At 52.7% G+C, this 18,677-nt stretch overlaps 1 protein-coding gene and 1 long non-coding RNA gene across 2 annotated transcripts; both read left to right on the top strand.

Annotated features, from left to right (window-relative positions):
• Positions 1-3,170, top strand: LOC123041856 (uncharacterized). Its single transcript, XM_044464409.1, has 3 exons — positions 1-420; positions 2,054-2,920; positions 3,028-3,170. The coding sequence occupies exons 1-3, from the start codon at positions 402-404 to the stop codon at positions 3,072-3,074; spliced, it is 933 nt and encodes a 310-aa protein (XP_044320344.1). The 5' UTR covers positions 1-401; the 3' UTR covers positions 3,075-3,170.
• An 8,025-nt stretch (positions 3,171-11,195) lies between these two features.
• Positions 11,196-11,885, top strand: LOC123041855 (uncharacterized). Its single transcript, XR_006418657.1, has 2 exons — positions 11,196-11,338; positions 11,520-11,885. It is a non-coding gene; the product is annotated as an uncharacterized lncRNA (long non-coding RNA).
• Positions 11,886-18,677: the final 6,792 nt, after the last annotated feature.

Genomic DNA, 18,677 nt, shown 5'->3' with positions numbered 1-18,677 from the left:
TCTATTAGTCTAACAAAAAAAAAGGATAAAGGGATAACGATAAGTGAAGGGGTCCACGTACCAACGTACGTGAGCCTCGATCAGAACTAACGCGCCCTGATCGGGGGCGCCCAAAAACCAACTCAGGTTTTGGGTCCCCTGTCGCCAGCGCCATATTAAAAGGGATACGGGAGAGAGCTGGGCACCTGCGAGATTACAATTCACGTAAGGCTTACTCTCCTCCCGATATTCTCTCACCCCATCCGATCAGGGGGAGTGCTGCAGCGACGGGAAGACCTAAGCCAGCCGCCGCCGCTGTCCCTGGGCAGTGCCGGTGGCGTCCTGAAGGAATCAGGACGTCGAGGAGAACATCTACTTCGACTACATCACCCCTGCATCACGCCTGCACCGAGCAGGCGATCATGTCCACTCCCGTGACATGTAAAGAAACCCTAAACCCTTCTCTGTTCATGTTTTAGGTGATCTAGATGCAATCTGTTTCTGCTAATGGCATCCCAGAGATGCATAATTATTCCAACAATGGTATCAGTCGCCAATCTTGATTGCAATAGATTCCTTTATTGTTGATCAGTAGATCACTATCATGTTTAGATCAATGACATGTTTAGGGTTTATGATCAAGATTGAAAGTTTTACCCCTGGTTAGCCCAAATATGCATGCTACTGTCTTAATGCCCTCATGTTGTATTCTAATTTGCCACGGATCTCCACTGCCATTATGCTTAATCAGTTTTAATTAAGCCTCTGAAGAATTAATGCTCATGATTAAGTTTCTGTTAATTTAACTTGATCCTCTTTTAAGTATCTGTTTCCGTTTGGATTATCAAATTAGAAGGCAGAGGGATACATAGCACACATACAGTAGCAAAACCCCATGTTGAAGAACCCTAGAAAAATCCCCAATTTCGGTAGAACCCTAATTCTTTAATTAGGGCTGTTTTTAATCCAATATAAGCACTGATGAACACGAATTGGAGAAGAATGAGGCATAGGCTCACCTAATGCGCCGCGTAGCCGCCTTTCCCTTCGGGGCCCGCACTGCATCAAGTGGTGCGAGGGCGGAGACGCCGCGACGCCGTCGCCTCCCACCGGAGCGACGCGCGGAACGTTTCCTAGCCGCCACCGCCGCCACTTGACTGGACGAGCTCGTCGCCGTCGCCCCACATGTCGCGGTGGCCGGCGTCCCTCCTCCCCTGATGCGCCATGAGCACGGACGCCGGGGCCACGTTCGACGGGGTAGCGCACGGGATTCACCCCGCTGCACGCTCCTCCGGCGAGCGCAGCCGCCGCGCCGCCATGGCCGGCGCGCCTCGGGCCGCCGTCGAACCCCGTCACGCCTCGGGCCGCCGTCAAACGCCAGTGAGTGTGGGAATCGGGAGGAGGGGAAGAAATGGCTAGGGTTTCACCCAGCCGGCTGTTTTGCTCACTTGCGGGGCGATCCGAGCCGTCGGCTCGATCCGACGACTGAAAGCGACGCGCGGCTCCCAGCCGGGCCGTCGGGTGCTTAACGGGCCATATCCGGCCGCGGGCTTCAGCCCAGGTAGTTTCAGTCCAGCAAAAAAAAAAATTACGCTACTGGACTGAGCTGCATTTCGGACAGCGTGGGGATTTTGGGCCAAAAACACTGTCGCGATTTTCTGTTTTTCCAGTGCGTTTAAGTTAATAAATATTATGATTTGCACTGTTTAAACCAGAAAATGCGTAAAAATAAATAAACACATTATTATTCTGGGTAAAATTGAACCAACGAGATATTTTATTCAGGATTTATTATGTGTTTTCGGATGATGAAGTTTTTTTTAGACATCAAAATAATGATAATGTTTTTTTAATGTTGATGTTTAAATTGAGAATGAAATGACTCTAATTTTAATTCGGACCAACGTTGTTTTATTATTACGAGTCATCCCCTGTGATATTTTCATTCCATGTTTTTTCTGCCCAACGGTGTTTTGACATGGAGTTGAAATTAAATACTTGGCATGTTTGTTTATTTACCAACGTAAATTTATAATCATGCAACTTTACTTATGAACTTTTATGATGATTTCAGCTTCCGCTCCATTCCGGTCCGACACGATCGAACCACTTACGGGGAGTAACTTCCCTCGTTGGAAGTCCCAAGTCGAATTATGTTTGGGTTGTAATGAATTTGACTATGCCTTGAGGGAAGAAAAACCTGTGGCACCTGTGGCAGGTGTCACAGGGTATGCAGAACTCAAGAAGGAGTATGATGTTAAGATGGAAAAGTGGAATAAGTCCAACCATATTGCGCTTCTCATCATGAAAGCGACAATATCGCCGGACATTTCTGAAGCACTCCCTAAGAAAGATACTGCTAAAGATTTCCTCACTGAAATGGAGGAGCAATTTAAAGGCTCCGACAAAGTGTATGCTCATGAGCTTTTTGCTAAACTTCTTCAGAAATACACTATTGACGGAAATGTTAGGCAGCACATATTGAGGGTGGTAAATGCTTTCACCAAGCTTAAGGCTTTGGAGTGTTCTTTAAGTGAAGCCCTTCTTGTCATAATTATTCTTGAGTCTCTTCCTGAAGAGTTTGAACAATTTAAGGTCAACTATAACTCTCTAAAGGAAAAATGGCCACTCTCTGAGATGACCGCAAGGATCGTCCAGGAGGAAGAAAGGATCATGAGGCAGAAGAAAGACCATGTCTTTCATGTTGGCTCTAACAAGAGAAAGCATGACGGACAAGGTTTCCCTAAGCCTCAGAAAAGGCAAGTCAAGAAAGAAGGCACTAAGCCATTCAACCCTAAGGCATTCAAGGGTAAAGAAGCCGGTGGTTCTTCTTCTGCTCCTAGCAGCTCCACTGCTGGAGAAAATGCTTGTAACTTCTGCAAAGAAGAGGGACACTATCAAAGGGACTGCCCAGGCTTTCTAAAATGGATGAACAAAAGAGGTATTGATGAAATTACTTTTGTAGATGAATCACTTTATGTTGATTTTTCAATAAAGTCATGGTGGATTGATTCAGGGGCAACCACTCACGTTGCTAACTCTATGCAGGGATTCGATACGATCCAAACCATAAGAGGAGGAACAAGAAAGCTTAAGGTTGCGAACGGAGTTGAGGCCGATGTTGAAGCTGTGGGATCTCTCACGTTGGAGCTACACACTGGCCACACTCTTAGATTGAATAATGTTATTTATGTGCCTACCTTAAGTAGGAATTTGATTTCAGTTTCTTGTTTAGATGATGATATGTATGAGTGCCATTTTGGCAAGAAACAATTTGTTTTGATCAAATGTAATAAGAATGTAGGCATCGGTGTTAGACGAGGCCAACTATACATGTTATCTCTTAATAATGATTCAGTTATGCATGTGAGTGATGCAATTAATGTTGAGAAGAAATGGAAAGGAGTAAGTAATTCTTCGAAATTGTGGCATTGTCGTTTGGGCCACATTTCGAGGGGGAGAATGGAACGCTTAGTTAAAAATGAAATACTCCTCCCATTAGACTTCTCAGATGCAGACAAATGTGTCGACTGCATTAAAGGAAAATTTGCAAAAACAATTAAGAAAGGAGCAGTTAGAGCCACAAGGGTTTTAGAATTAATTCACACCGACATATGTGGACCCCTTAATGTTAAGTCTGTAGATGGTTTTGATTCGTTCATTACATTCACAGATGACTTTTCCCGCTATGGGTATATTTATCCCATACGTGACCGATCGGAAGCTTTGGAGAAATTCAAAGTCTATAAAGCGGAGGTTGAAAATCAACTGAACGCAAAAATCAAAGTTGTACGGTCTGATCGCGGGGGAGAGTATTATGGTAGGCATGCTCCTTATGGGCAGATTCCTGGACCTTTTGCCAAGTTCTTATCTGAAAATGGAATCATTGCTCAGTACTCAATGCCTGGTGAACCACAACAAAATGGTGTGGCCGAGCGCCGCAACCGCACCCTTATGGATATGGTGCGAAGCATGCTTAGTCACTCTAGTTTACCAGTAAGCCTTTGGATAGAGGCATTAAAGACAGCTGCACACATACTAAATCTTGCTCCAACTAAGTCAGCACCGAACACACCTTACGAGATGTGGGCGGGAAAGAAACCGAGCTTGAATTACTTACGGGTGTGGGGTTGTCCTGCTGAAGCTAAAGTTTTCAATCCACAACTTAAGAAACTGGATCCAAAAACAGTTAGCTGTTTCTTCGTTGGATACCCTCATAGGGGAAAGGGATATCGTTTTTATTGTCCAAGACACACCACCAAGTTTGTGGAGACTAGACAAGCGGTATTTTTGAGGATAATGAGGTCACAAATTTAAGGGAGATCAATCTTGAGGAGAAGCGGGTTTGTGTACCATCCCCGACTATCCAAGAGATTGTTTTTCCAATACGAAGAAATGTGACATCTGATGATCCTGAATCTCACGGTTCAGTCTCTCAGTCAAATGGTGATCCAGAAACTAATAATGAGAATCCAAACACAAATGAGGATCTCCGAGAAAATAATGAAAATGATGATGTTCCACCACCACCTCCGCCCATGGGTAGACCACGGCGTGAGAGGAAGAAAGCCATATCAGATGATTATATCACTTTTTTGATGGAGGACATGAATGATATGGGAAAGGTGGAGGATCCAACCTCATATAAGGAAGCCATTAAAAGCGAAAATTCGTCCAAATGGTTGGTTGCCATGGAAGACGAGTTGAAATCTATGGGCTCAAACGATGTATGGGACTTAGTAGAAGTTCCCGATGGAGCTAAGAAAGTAGGCTGCAAGTGGGTCTACAAAACCAAGTATGATTCCAAAGGGAATGTCGAACGGTTCAAGGCAAGGCTAGTGGCAAAAGGGTATACACAGAGAGAAGGCATTGATTATAAGCAAACCTTCTCCCCTGTGTCAACCAAGGATTCTTTCAGAATCATAATGGCATTAGTAGCTCATTACGACCTAGAACTACACCAAATGGATGTTAAAACGGCATTTCTAAATGGTGACTTAAAAGAAGATGTTTACATGGCTCAGCCAGAAGGCTTTGTTGTGGAAGGAAAGGAACATTTAGCATGTCGTCTAAAGAAATCAATTTATGGCTTGAAGCAAGCTTCAAGAGAGTGGTACCTCAAGTTTGATAAAATTATCAAAACTTTTGGTTTCACCGAAAATGTTGTGGACAACTGCATATACGTTAAGTTTAAAGGCAGTAGGTTCACATTTTTAGTCCTATACGTTGATGACATATTGTTGGCATGTAGCGATAAGGATATGCTGCATGAGACCAAGAATTTTCTGTCATCCAGTTTTGATATGAAAGATCTTGGTGAAGCCTCGTATGTCCTCGGCATCGAGATTCATCGAGATAGGTCCAGAGGAACGTTAGGACTATCTCAAAAGGCATACTTTGAGAGAGTACTGAAAAAATTCAATATGCATAAGTGCTCACCCTCACCTGCTCCTATAGTTAAGGGCGATAAGTTTGGGACATTTCAATGTCCGAGGAACCAATGTGAAACTGATCAGATGAAGTCGGTTCCTTATGCTTCAGCTGTTGGAAGCATCATGTATGCTCAAGTGTGTACACGCCCAGACTTATGTTTTGTAACCGGGGTGCTTGGCAGATACCAATCAAATCCAGGACCGGACCACTGGAAGGCCGCAAAGAAAGTCTTGCGTTATATGCAAGGAACTAAGGACTTCATGCTTACATATAAAAGAACTGATAACCTAGAAATTGTTGGTTATTCAGACTCTGATTTTGCCGGGTGTGTGGATAGTATGAGATCCACGTCAGGTTATATATTCACACTCGCGGGAGGAGCTATATCGTGGAAAAGCTCCAAACAAACGTTAACTGCTGGATCTACGATGCAAGCAGAATTTGTAGCATGTTATGAGGCCACCGGGCAGGCTGTATGGCTAAAGAATTTTATACCCGGACTTAAAGTGGTTGACAGCATATCTAAACCAATTTTATTGTACTGCGATAATGAACCAGCAGTTTTCTATACGAGTAACAACAGGTCAAGTAATGCTGCCAGACACATTGACATAAAGTATCGTGTTGTGAAAGATAGAATCCAGGATCAAACAGTTGATGTTAAACATATAAGAACGAAGCATATGCTTGCGGATCCGCTAACAAAAGGCTTACCACCCAGTATCTTTCGTGAGCATGTTGCCGGCATGGGACTACTGGAGGCCTGATGATTCTGGAATAAGAGGACCATTAAAATAAACCACTCCCCAATTAGTAAAATGTTTTCCATTTCGAAATAGGCGGGTGTACTATAAGTGTTGAGGTTCTATGGCGTTTTGAGCTGTTGTAACACCTCACTTTGGTACATCATTCCTATATAGAATGGGCGAATGAAGTTAAGCCTAACGATCAAGTGGGAGAATGTTGGTTTTGATCTGACGGCTTAAACAGGCCAGTTAGATCTATTAGTCTAACAGAAGAAAAAAAAGGGATAAAGGGATAACGATAAGTGAAGGGGTCCACGTACCAACGTACGTGAGCCTCGATCAGAACTAACGCGCCCTGATCGGGGGCGCCCAAAAACCAACTCAGGTTTTGGGTCCCCTGTCGCCAGCGCCATATTAAAAGGGATACGGGAGAGAGCTGGGCACCTGCGAGATTACAATTCACGTAAGGTTTACTCTCCTCCCGATATTCTCTCACCCCATCCGATCAGGGGGAGTGCTGCAGCGACGGGAAGACCTAAGCCAGCCGCCGCCGCTGTCCCTGGGCAGTGCCGGTGGCGTCCTGAAGGAATCAGGACGTCGAGGAGAACATCTACTTCGACTACATCACCCCTGCATCACGCCTGCACCGAGCAGGCGATCATGTCCACTCCCGTGACATGTAAAGAAACCCTAAACCCTTCTCTGTTCATGTTTTAGGTGATCTAGATGCAATCTGTTTCTGCTAATGGCATCCCAGAGATGCATAATTTATCCAACAGGTTGATGTAAACACTGACAGCACGACCATTACCAGCTCCTGCTTTATCATGCCATACATAATTAAGTTGAATGACAATAGCACTGAACTGTCTCGCTCGGAACCCTTTTCAGCTGGTGTGATGTATACATGAGAGGAGAGAGTGTCGGCCGCATCCGATCCAAGAAGAAGCAGGCGATGCCGTCTCTTTTACCTTGTACGACGAGGATGATCATAATGCCGTCGGCGATGATGACATCGGCTGTGCAAAGAATAATCTCCTCGCTTCCAGATGGTAATAGTGCACCGGAATGGACACTGTTCCTGATGTAGAAAACGGCGAACTATTCTTGCACCAAAGACTGTTAAACATTTGTCTATATATATTAATAATTTCGCCATGGTGGAATTTCTGATTATGTTGAACAGAGCATGGTTGCGTGGAACCAAACATCCTACAGATTCTAAGGGCATATCCAAGGGACGCCTCCAAATATTCCAAAGCATCAAGAATCACAAGTAGCACAATGCATCTCAATAATCCAAAATTAAGTATTTCAATGCAAAAATATTCCAAATATAAATTACAATCCAATCATAATAAAGTTTTGAGATAAAAAAGTTCGAATTTAAATTCAGTTTATTCCCACATATGCTCTTGTTTTGAAGTTGTGTAAGGGTTCCTCAATTGTGAATCTGATAAGAGCATCTACAATCAGAATTACCTATTCCAGGTCCCTATACGTCCGCGAACTCTCCCGGACGCGCCTGCTGACAATGAGCGGACGACCCTCAAATAATGCATTTTGCAACCACAATACCTACTTTGAAAACATCAAATACATGCAAGACACATGCACATCGATCATCTTGGCCAAATATAGTTCAATGCGTATAAATACAAATTGTTCGTACTTAAGAATACATGATCCAAACATAGTTCAAACATAAATAGTGTTCATAGTGCAATAATGATAAATTAAAAACAAAGTTTATTGATTTCCAGTGTGGACCTACATATATGCTCCACAAGATCATTCAAAAGTTTCATATGCACATGTTGATCTTGTAGTTGTCGATACATCTCCAGAAAGTTGGCAATGCTCTCTGTCTCTTGTTTCGGAAGGCGGACATGAGTTCTGGGCTTCTTGAAATCATACGTGCGCGTTGCCCCTTCACCTTTATCCTCAACAACCATGTTGTGTAAGATTACACAACATGTCGTGAGCTGCTAAAGTGTCTCCGCTTCCCACATTATCACATCTCAATGAATTCGATGAGGTGATGAACTTGTTGAATATGAATTCATCAAGATCAGATTTCCCACAACCATCATTCCACGATGAACCCATTGATGACCTAGAAATGATGATCGAAAGAATCAAAATCTAGCTCTGACATTTTATCAAACATGTAGAGCGTGAGGTGTATATATGGGGAGTTGGACGTATCAGGGCGGCGTCCGGTGGTGGAGAACTACGGTCGGCGGCAGTGTGGATTGCAGCCTTCGGTGGCGAAGCCTTGGGTTGGGGATGATGATGGAGCAATGGCACCGGCAGAACTCTGATGACGGCTCTATGAACGAGGGCCAACAACAGAGAAGAGGAGAGAAGGAGGGAGGCTGGCGCGGATATAGCCGAATTGGCGCGAACCTAATGGTTAGTCCGACGTTGTAGGCACATTCGGGCGTCACATATCCGTTCAGATATGAGCCGGATATGAGAAGTGCCAGTCAGTCTGGATATGAGGAGTGCCGGTCAGTCGGGATATGGAGAGCCTATTTGGACGACGTTTTTTCGTCTGGACACTGACCGGGCAGCCCGTCAGGGCGTTTGGGGCGGCTATGGGGTCCTGTTGTAGATGCTCTAATGCATTTGGAGAAATTATTCAAACGCTGCCGCATTCCGCTATGGAATCTGGACAAGATCACTTGTATGTTCAATTTCAACACCCAGAACTTTGTGAATTGCTAGAGTTGCTCTAAACACACTAATCCCTTTGTTCAGATAAACGAATAGAAATGACGAGGGTTTTTATCCATCAAACTCCGGAAGAGCCTCGCTCGCGTTGCTCCCGAGGGGGGGGGGGGGCTCGGGCGATAACCTAGCCGCCGCCACCCCCGCGGCCCTCTCCTCCCTCGCTCCTCCCGTCACCGTCGGAGGATGCCGACGGGCAAAGCCCGCTAGGTGGACGACGGCGGCGGGGGGCCCTCGTCGCGCGCCGCGTGGCTTCGGCCCCGGTCGGAGGCCCGCATCTGGCGGCGGCCGCGTCTCGCCGGCGCGAGCAAGCCGGGGCGGCAGCCCCGGGCATGGTGGCAGCGCTGCTCGTCCCCTTCCTAGGCTGGATGGCATGCGGGGCGGCGCTGAGGCCGCCCGTCGTCGATCTGGCGCCCGACGCCCAGATCTGGAGGTGGAGGCGCTCCGGCGTGCTGCGACGGCGACGCTCCGGCGGGCTGTGGCTGTTGGGCGCGCTGGGTGCCTGGGGTCCCCTCCCTCGGCCGGGGGAGCTGCGGTGATGGCGGCGATCCGCAGCTTTTGGATGGCGGCACGGCGGCGCCGCGACGGTGGACGTTTCTACTCATGGTGAGCTGCGACGGTGGCGGTGAGCTGCAGTTTTGGACGGCAACGCAGCGACGGTGGTCATGGACTGGTGTGCTCTTCTTCTGCTCTGGCTGTGTGTGCAATGGAGCAGCAGTTTGGGCTGGAGGTGGCCGAGGGTGCGCAGATCTGACAAGGCGTTCTGCTGCGGCGTGTTGAGGGCTGGTGGTTGGCAGCGATGCACTCTGCGCAACTTGCTGCGTTCCTATGCCGTTGGTTTCCTCGTGAGGCTCAGCAGTGGAGTAGATTCTCCGGGCGAAAGTCTTGCACCTTCTCCGGTCGGTGCCGATGTTGGCGATGTTCTTGAGCATTGCATTCCTTCCTGAAGGCACATCGCGGAGCTACGTCCATCTACTGCCGCAACCGTCTGATGGTTCCGGGTGAAAACCCAAGCTCCATTGGAGCGGGCGGCGGCGGCGGCAATTATGTCGTTACCTTCTTGGAGGCACCGCCTTGGAAGCAATGACCTTTGTGGAGTGGTGGTCTCATGGCAGTAGTGCAGAGTTGCGTCGTCGTCGGGGTGATGGAGGCCGGGGCGGCGGCTCTGGACGGTGGACGTACGCCGAGGCGGCAGCCTCAGATAGCGATGCAACGGTGGCTTTATGGGGCAGAGTCGCGGTTGTGCATTGTTTCGGTGGCCGCTTGGTGCTGCGTGGGTAGCGAGGTCGTCGGCCTTGTCGATGCGCTCTAGAGGGGGGCGGTTTGACTTTAAGTCGGGGCGGCGGCCCATGTGGTGCGACGTCCGTGGTCTGCGAGCGGTTGCCCTGAGCAGTAAGGGCTGCGGGCAGCTGGGTTGTGCGAGTTGCTGCTCGAGGGGAGCGGTGGTATGTCGGGGCGGCGGCCCCGGAAGGCGGTGCCGGTTGATTGCGCTGGGCGCGACGGAGCGGTGGATGTCGGGGCGGCGGCCCCGAGAGAATCACCGTGGCAACCAGACTTCTGTGGCAACGATGATGGTGGGAGCGATGTCGGCGACGCGACAATGGTTGCGATAGTCGGCTCTTCTCCGGCGCGTTCACGGTATTGCCTCGGTTTGTTTGTTACTGTGGAGTCGAAGCTGTGGCGGCGGGGCCGTGTGGTGTACGATGACTGGTTGCAGATGGCCCTTTCGGCGATCTTCCGTGGCGCCAGCTATGCCTGGTTTCGCTCTTCTGAGTTCTTCGTCAGAGTCGGAGTTGCGTTGTTTGGCCGCAGGTCGACATGTTGTCCATATGGGTGGGCTTTGCCCTGTGTGTCTCGATTTATGGGAGTGGGCTTGGCCCTTGTTATTCCGGTTTTTATTAACTGGACAATTCTCTTCTGCTTATTTAATAGATGAAGCAATCTTTGCCTCTGTTTCAAAAAATAATAATAGACAAGACGAGAAAAGATGCGGGAAAAGACAACTTCATGCGCGTGTGCGTGCGTACTCTTTCGGAGTGATGTGCGTGATCGAGTGAAGTTCTTTTTCTTTAGTTGGAGATCGAGTGAAGTTGATGAAGAGCCAAGTTGGAAGAAGAAGTCAAACGCAAAATCAGCCTAAAGAACAACATACAAGTGGCACCATGAAGCAGCACAGTTCACGCCTGCCTACTAAAAAGCCCAAAAGGGCCAAAATATCTGAGCACTTTCCCCTGTTTTCTGTATTTTATATTTGAACCAGCACCCTTTAAATACAAATGTGACCAGATGCAACTCAGGCAGCAAGCAACTAGCGAGCAGAGCAGGGCAGACCAGCAGTAGCAGACACAAAGAGAAAGTAGAAAGGCAAGGATGGGTCAGTGCCCCTCTATCCGGCAGCCTGAGGCAGAGTATGTTCGCCTGCTGGCGTTACCCGGCGGCAAAAGCAGGTGATTTCTTGAACAGTTCATTTCATATGTTCGCTAGCAGCTGCTGGCAAATTGCAACTGCTGCCGGTGTTCAAAGTGTGTACCAGAACTGTTCGTTTCTTCTTATTCAGTTAGAGTTTAGTAGGTGTGATTACTTGTAGTCCGGAAACTGTTGTAATATTTTTGTGTCTCCAACATGCAGGAACGAGCAGTTCGGCAAACCTACAAAGGCCATGAACAAATACCAAAAAAGATCAAGCAAGGACGATCTAGTTATGAGGGCGACACTCGAATCAATCACGAGAATTGGATAAAACTGCAAATTTGATGGAAAAAGAGCGATGCCAGATGTCAGAGTTTCGACCCGGATACTATAGGCATCAATTGTGAATCTTAATGCCGGTAGAAATACGGTGAAATCTAGGATGGCTTTCGAATTACTTAGATGACTTAAAAGTAATTGTGTGTACAAGTCTCCTAGCTAGCACTACGCATGTTCCGGAAATTTGCTTCACTATGTTTTGTACATATAAGTGATAATAATATATGAAAGGTCAGCGGTAATTAATTCTAGCTCGTCCGACAACGCATGGACCTGTGGTAGATTGTGAATAAGGGTGAAAGTGGTTAGGATAATTTTCGACTGAAACCACTTTCGAATATGTTTTTATAGGATACGGTAAGAGATTTTTACATCTGCACACAATTCGTTTCGAATCCAAGTTCAGCTGATAGGATATGGTATAAGATATGATATTAGTATGATATGATGCCATAGGATAATCTATTTTTTAATAGGATAAGCCGACCTTTTAAATATTGTCGGCGTTCTGGGAACGGGGGTCTCCAGACTTGCCTGCCTGCGGCCTGCGGCGTGGCTCAAAGGGGGCCCAGCGCAACCCATCTTCATCAACACAAGCTCAAGACCCTCGCGAGGGGCTAAGCCTCGCGGGGCGGACGACAAGGAGCTTCCTCAGGCGCGGCCTCACCAGGCTGGCTCGCGAGGAGGCGAAGAGTTCAAGGCGGGGTACCTCGCGAGGTGCCCATGACGACCAAGGGCGCCAGTCGGGCGCCAGCCGGCGCAGAGTCCTCCTTTCCTCTTTGGTGCAAAGGGAGCAAGCGCATGCGAGAGCATCAAGCAAAGGCATCCATTTCGGTGCAACAAGACCAAGACCAGTCCAACGGCAGGATGGAGGTCACCGTGGAGCCCAAGCCGGCGTCATCACCAGAGCCTTTGACAGGCGAGGACCAACTTTAGTCAGGATAAGTGTACCCGCTGTTCCCCTTCAAAATGGCCAATTGTTGGCGCCCTTTCCGCTCAATATTTGGGAAGAGGCCCAGGGCCTTTGCCTATAAATAGGACTAGCCACCCCCAGGGTAGAGGCATCGAGATCCCCACCGAGAAACTAGTAGATAGAGCGACTGAACTCCTCTTAGCAGTTCATCGCACCAGCCAAGAGCAGACCCTCGCGAGGCTGTTCTTCCTTGTATTGTTCATCATCAGCCCGAGAGGCAATCCACCACACCACACACTGGAGTAGGGTATTACACCATAATGGTGGGCTGAACCAGTATAAACCTTGTGTCTCTTGTGTTGATCCTTTGATAGTTTAGATTCTAGCGATTCGGTGAGGAGCGGGTAGGCAGGGGGCGTAATCTCCGCGCGCACCCCAGTGTTCGAACCTCAAGGGTCTGCCGGAACCCGAAATCCGACATTTGGCGCGCCAGGTAGGGGTGCGCCGGAAGTCGTTTCCCGTCGCCCTGTTCTTCTCCGACCATCGCGTCCATGTCAGACGCTCGTCGGGCCCGCGCCGAGCGCCGCGCTGCCCTCGCTTCCCGCGTCGCCCAGACGGCCCCCGTCGGCGGGCACCCCCGCCGTTCCCCGTCACTTGCCGTCAACGCCGCCACCGGCCCGACGGGGAACGAGCAACAAGCATCGTCCCAGCACCCATCCATGAGGCGAGACGGCCGCACTGCTACGCCCTCGCTCACTCCTGCTGGTTCTTCGTCTCGCGCGCCCCGCGCGGCCATGGAGGCCCGAGCTGCGCTCATCGCGGCAAACGAGCTCCTGCGCTACCGCCCAATCGACGACGTCTACGAGGAGTGGCTCGACCGAGTCGCCGAGCTCGTCCGTGCCGTTGGGGGCTCCCACGCGCCATCCTCCTCGTTGCACCGCGCCCCGCCCTGCGCGGGCAATGAAGCTCCCGGGGCGCCTCAGCCGCCTCCCCTTCGAGAAGGCGCCCTGGCTCCAAGGCGCGCGGCCCCTGAGCGGAACCCGCCCCGTCAGGCGCCAGCGCGGCAGGAGCAGAGTTGCCAAGAAGTCCCGCGCCCCCGAGAAGCTGCTCGAGCGCTCCTCGCTCCGGCTCGTCCCGACCGCGCTCCTGCTCCAGCACGTCAATACCCCGCGCTGCTCCCAGCTGTAGCGCATGGGGACCCGTAGGACCAAGCTCTTCGTCACCCAAGGCCTCCTGTGGCCACAACGGGCTGCCTCGCCTTCACCCTCGAACTGCACAGCGTCACGTGGCCTGGCAAGTTCAAGCCGGACCTGCCTCCCCGCTACGACGGCACGGCTGACCCCGCAGAGTTCCTCCAGCTCTACGAGCTGGGCATCGAGGCTGCCAACGGAGACGAGAAGGTCATGGCGAACTGGTTTTCCATGGCGCTCAAGGACGGGGCCCGCACCTGGCTCCTGAACCTGGCACCTGGCACGATCTCCTCCTGGGACGAGATGCGCACCCGCTTCATCGCCAACTTCCAGGGTACTCGCGACCGGCCACCCGCGGTGAGCGACATGCGCCGTATCAAGCAGCAGCCAGGGGAAACCCTGCAGAAGTACATCCAGCGCTTCAACAACGCGCGCCTCAAGATCCCTAAGGTGACCGAGGAGGCCATCATCTCGGCCTTCACCGACGGCGTACGCGACGTCAAGATGAAGGAGGAGCTGGCGATGCATTAAGACCTATGCACCTCCTTGGAGCTGTTCAACTTGGCGACCAAGTGCGCCAGGGCTGAGGAGGGGCGCCTCTCCCTCCTCGAGCTGCCTGCCGCAGACCCAGAAGAGAAGAAGCTCAAGGCCAAGGACGTGAAATGCAAGGGGGCTACTGTGCTCGCGGCAGAGCCAGACACCAAGAGGGGCAGAGATCGGCCCGAACCCTCCAAGGGCAGTCGGTACTACGTGTACCACGACCTCCACACCCACAACACCGATGAATGCCAAGAGCTCCGGGCCGTGCGTGAAGGAAGGGTCGGCCGACGCCCCGACCGCAATGGCTGGGGTTATGGCCGAGGAGGAGGAAGGAACGCAGGACGCTGGGAAGACCGCCGCCCATGCCAGGGGTGGCGTGACCAACCTCGCGAGGATCGCTGGCAGGACCCGCCTCGCGAGGGAGGCTGGAGGGATCACCCTCGCGAGGATCGCCCGCAAGGGAATGCAGGCCTCCCTCCGCTGCCGCCGCAGCCAAGAAGAAACGAGGACCGTCATCAGGACGAGGGGGCTGGGGGCTTCCAGGAGCCACGCGCGATCGCCTGCATCCTGGGCGGAGCTCAAGCCCCAGCCTCCCAACGCATCTTCAAGCAGTTCGCACGCGAAGTAAATGCAGTCCTTCCCAAGCTCGAGGCCACACGCCCACTCAGGTGGTCGGCATGCGCCATCACGTTTAGCTCTGCGGATCAGCTCAAGTGCGCGGCTACAGCCGGAGTCCTCCCGATGCTTTGTTCCCCAATCATCAGCAACGTGCTAGTCACCAAGACCCTCATCGATGGCGGGGCAGGACTCAATGTCCTGTCTGTGGAAACGTTCAACAATCTCCAAGTGCCCTACAATCAGCTTCAGCCGACCAAGCCTTTCTCCGGAGTCACCGACGGCTCCACGGTCCCGATCGGGCAGGTTCGCCTCCCTGTCACCTTCGGGGCACGCGACAACTACCGCACCGAGCTCATTGACTTCGACGTCGCACACATTCTCCTGCCGTACAATGCCATCCTCGGGTACCCAGCGCTGGCCAAATTCATGGCCGTAACCCACCACGGCTACAACGTCCTCAAGATGCCAGGAAGTGGCGGAGTCATCACGGTGCCCTGCGAAGAGAGAGACGCAGCATGCTCCCTAGAGCGAGCCTTTCAGGCCGCGTCACTGGAAGACCCGGACCACGGAAGCAGGAGGCTTCCCGAGGCCTCCCCCAAGAAGAAGAAGACATCATCCGGCCCAGCCCCTCAGGAGGCAGGCCCCTCAGGGCCCGCGCCTGCTCAGGGGGAACCTCCTTCTATCGCATAGGGAGGTGCGCCCGGCACCCCCCTCAGGCGGGGCTCGGGGGCTCTCCCCTGGAGGGCCGCCGACCTCGCCAAGGTCACGAGGGAGGCGCTAGGGCACCACATGGAGGCGTGTTTCAAAGCACATTTCCCTCAAGAAGGAGCAAGGCAAGGAGGGCCAAACCCTCAGGAGTTCGTCAGCAAGGCCATTCAGGAGCTACAGGAGTCAAGAGTCATGAGAGGCGGCCACCGCCTACCCGCTGTGGCCCCCCATCCAGGCGAGGATGGTGGGCTGCGCATCTACATCGACACACCAGGGCTCAACCAAGCCGCATCTCAGGAGCGCCTCTGGCCTTCGCAGGTGGGACGCTGTGAGGGTCCGCCCCACAGCTACGTTCGCATGCCTTATGGCTTGCCGAATGTGGCTGCCATGTACCAGCGCCTCATGGGGGCCATCCTGGGGGCTCGAGAGGTCAGGCGCGCCGCAACCCTGGTGGAGATGGAGAGGTCCTCAAGGAGCCACCAGCGCCTCCAGAGCCTCCCGAGGCCCCAGGGCCTGGGGGCTCGTGAGTATCGGCTCCCGCAGCCCACCGAGTCTGCTACATCAACATCCCTTCGTCTTCAGCAACATTAGGTGACATCTTTCAAGTTTCATCTCCGGCTGGGAGCGCCCTTAGGGCTGCACTATTCCCAGGCCGTGTGGGTCCGTCCCTGCGGCGTGTATCCCTTTCGTTTCATGTTCTTAGCTTACTCTGTTGGGGGCGCCCCTCGGGCTGCATTATCCCCAAGCCATTCGGGTCAGACCCAGTGGCATGTATCCCTTTTGCATTTATCTTAGGGCCATGCTTTCGACCCATCATGCTTGTTATTTGGTGCCCGTTCACGGTACCTTTTCTTCTTGGATGTCGAAAGCTTGCGCATTAAAGGGGGGGGGGGTGCCTGAGCATCGCGACTCAGGGCTCCTACCGGCCCTCTGGCCCTCACCCTCTGGTCTTGTCCACGGCATCGCGACCTAGCATACCAGCGACGGCTGAGACCAGCCCGAGAGCCGGGACCCGAGGACGTAGAGTTTCGACATCTAACCAAGCTTGCGCGTTAAAGGGGGGGGGGGGCGCCTGAGCATCGCGACTCAGGGCTCCTACCGGCCCTCCGGCCCTCACCCTCTGGTCTTGTCCACGGCATCGCGACCTGGCATACCAGCGACGGCTGAGACCAGCCCGAGAGCCGGGACCCTAGGACGTAGAGTTTCGACATCTAACCCAGCTTGCGCATTAAAGGGGGGGGGTGCCTGAGCATCGCGACTCAGGGCTCCTACCGGCTCTCCGGCCCTCACCCTCTGGTCTTGTCCACGGCATCGCGACCTGGCAAGCCAGCGACGGCTGAGACCAGCCCGAGAGCCGGGACCCGAGGACGTAGAGCACCGGCATCTAGCCAATTTTGCAGGAACACACTCCAAGATAAGGCCCAGAGCCAGGCGCAACCCACCTTAAGGTAGGGCCCCGTGAGTCCCGCGCTGGCTCACGGGTGCCCAGATACACCTCGTCAAGCCCTACCGTGCCGGCCACGTGTCAGGGCGGGGCTGTATATGCCCCAGGGGCTCCTCCCGGAGGGGAGCCCCCTCCCACGCACCATTGGAAGCACCATGCTCCGCGCTGGCTGACGACACTGCCGAGGAGCGGCTATGCCTGTACACATACGGAAGCGCTATGCTCCGCGCTGGTGATAAACAACTGAGGGTGGCCCTCGGACCGCATCAACCTCAGGGAGCCCAGAGCTCAGTATCTAGCCTCATCGCAACGCCTCCCCTCGGGAGTGCCGCGCGAGGGGGCTGGGCACGGGGGCTGCGCCTGGGTCATGCCCAGACGCACGCCACCCAGCCATGCCCCCCGGGCCTGGTTCGTCGTGCGTCCCTCCCCGAGCGGAGCCAAGGTATGAAGACCGTTTGAGCGTCAAGGGGGACTCCTGAGCATCGCAAATCAGGAGCCTAACTGGTCACATAGCCCCCCACTCCTTAGTTCCGAAAGGCTAACGGCGGTTGAGGTATGCGCGGGGCCGGGCTCTGCAGACGTAGAATGGTAGATTCACCCGCATCTCACCTCCCTAAGGAGTCACCCCCACATCTCACCTCCCTACTTATTGTTCGAGTGCCAAGGAGGACTCGTGAGCATCGCAACTCAGGAGCCTAACTTGTCACGTAGCCCCTCACTCCTTGGCCCCGTTCTGGTTTCCGGTCAGGGATAACGGCGGCTGAGGTATGCGCGGGGCCGGGCTCTGCCGGTGTAGGACATAAGCAAGTAGGAAGGAAGTAGCACAAATTTTAAGGAATTCAAAAGCAAATATTACAGTCCATACTATTATCACAGCACCAAATGTAAGTTTTAACGCCTCCCCGAGGCATGATACATGTGCAGAAACTAAAAGCAGGACGGGAGCCACAATGGAGTCACTTGCCGGCCGTGGAGCTGCGTGGAGCGGGTTCGCCCTGTGGAACTGCCGGGCTGACAGCGCTCCACTTCGGCCTGGTGCTGAAGGCCCGAAACTTCCCCAGCAGAGCCTCCGCACGACCCTTCACGGCCTCAGCAGCGGCAGCGGCGCACTCGCCGCTCACTGGCTCCAGCAGGTTGTCGAGGTCGACGTTGGGGTCGCGAAGATAGATGTGGGTGAGGACCCGCGTCAGCGCCGCGGAAGACAAGACGCGTGCCTCGGCCTCAGCCGTAGGACCAAGGCCAAGGGTGACATCTTCAAGAGCATGAACCAGGAAGGGAAGCAGCTTGGCGGGGCCGTCCTCCTCGCCGGCCAGCGGGCTCTCTAGGCCACTCTCGTAAAGCGTCTTTAGTGAAGCCCGAGCCTTCTCCTCCATCTCCGCAAAGGCCACGCGATCCTCGGCAAGAACCAGTGCCTTGCCGTCCAGCTCAACCTTCCTCGCCTCCAGCTCTTGCTCCAGCGCGCCTAGGCGGTCATGACGCTTCTTGAGCTTGGCGTCCCGGTCCTTGACGGCCGCCTCGCGAGCCTTCATGCCCTCTTCCTGCTCTTCATGAAGGCGGGTCTCCTCGGTGAGCCGGTCATGCAGGCCCTTCAGCTTGCTCTCCAGCGCCTCGCAGCGCCCTCGGAC

The sequence above is a fragment of the Triticum aestivum genome, chromosome 2B (genome assembly GCF_018294505.1).
Source record: "Triticum aestivum cultivar Chinese Spring chromosome 2B, IWGSC CS RefSeq v2.1, whole genome shotgun sequence".
NCBI classification, from domain to species: domain Eukaryota; kingdom Viridiplantae; phylum Streptophyta; class Magnoliopsida; order Poales; family Poaceae; genus Triticum; species Triticum aestivum.
This window is presented reverse-complemented; position numbering and strand designations above follow the sequence as displayed.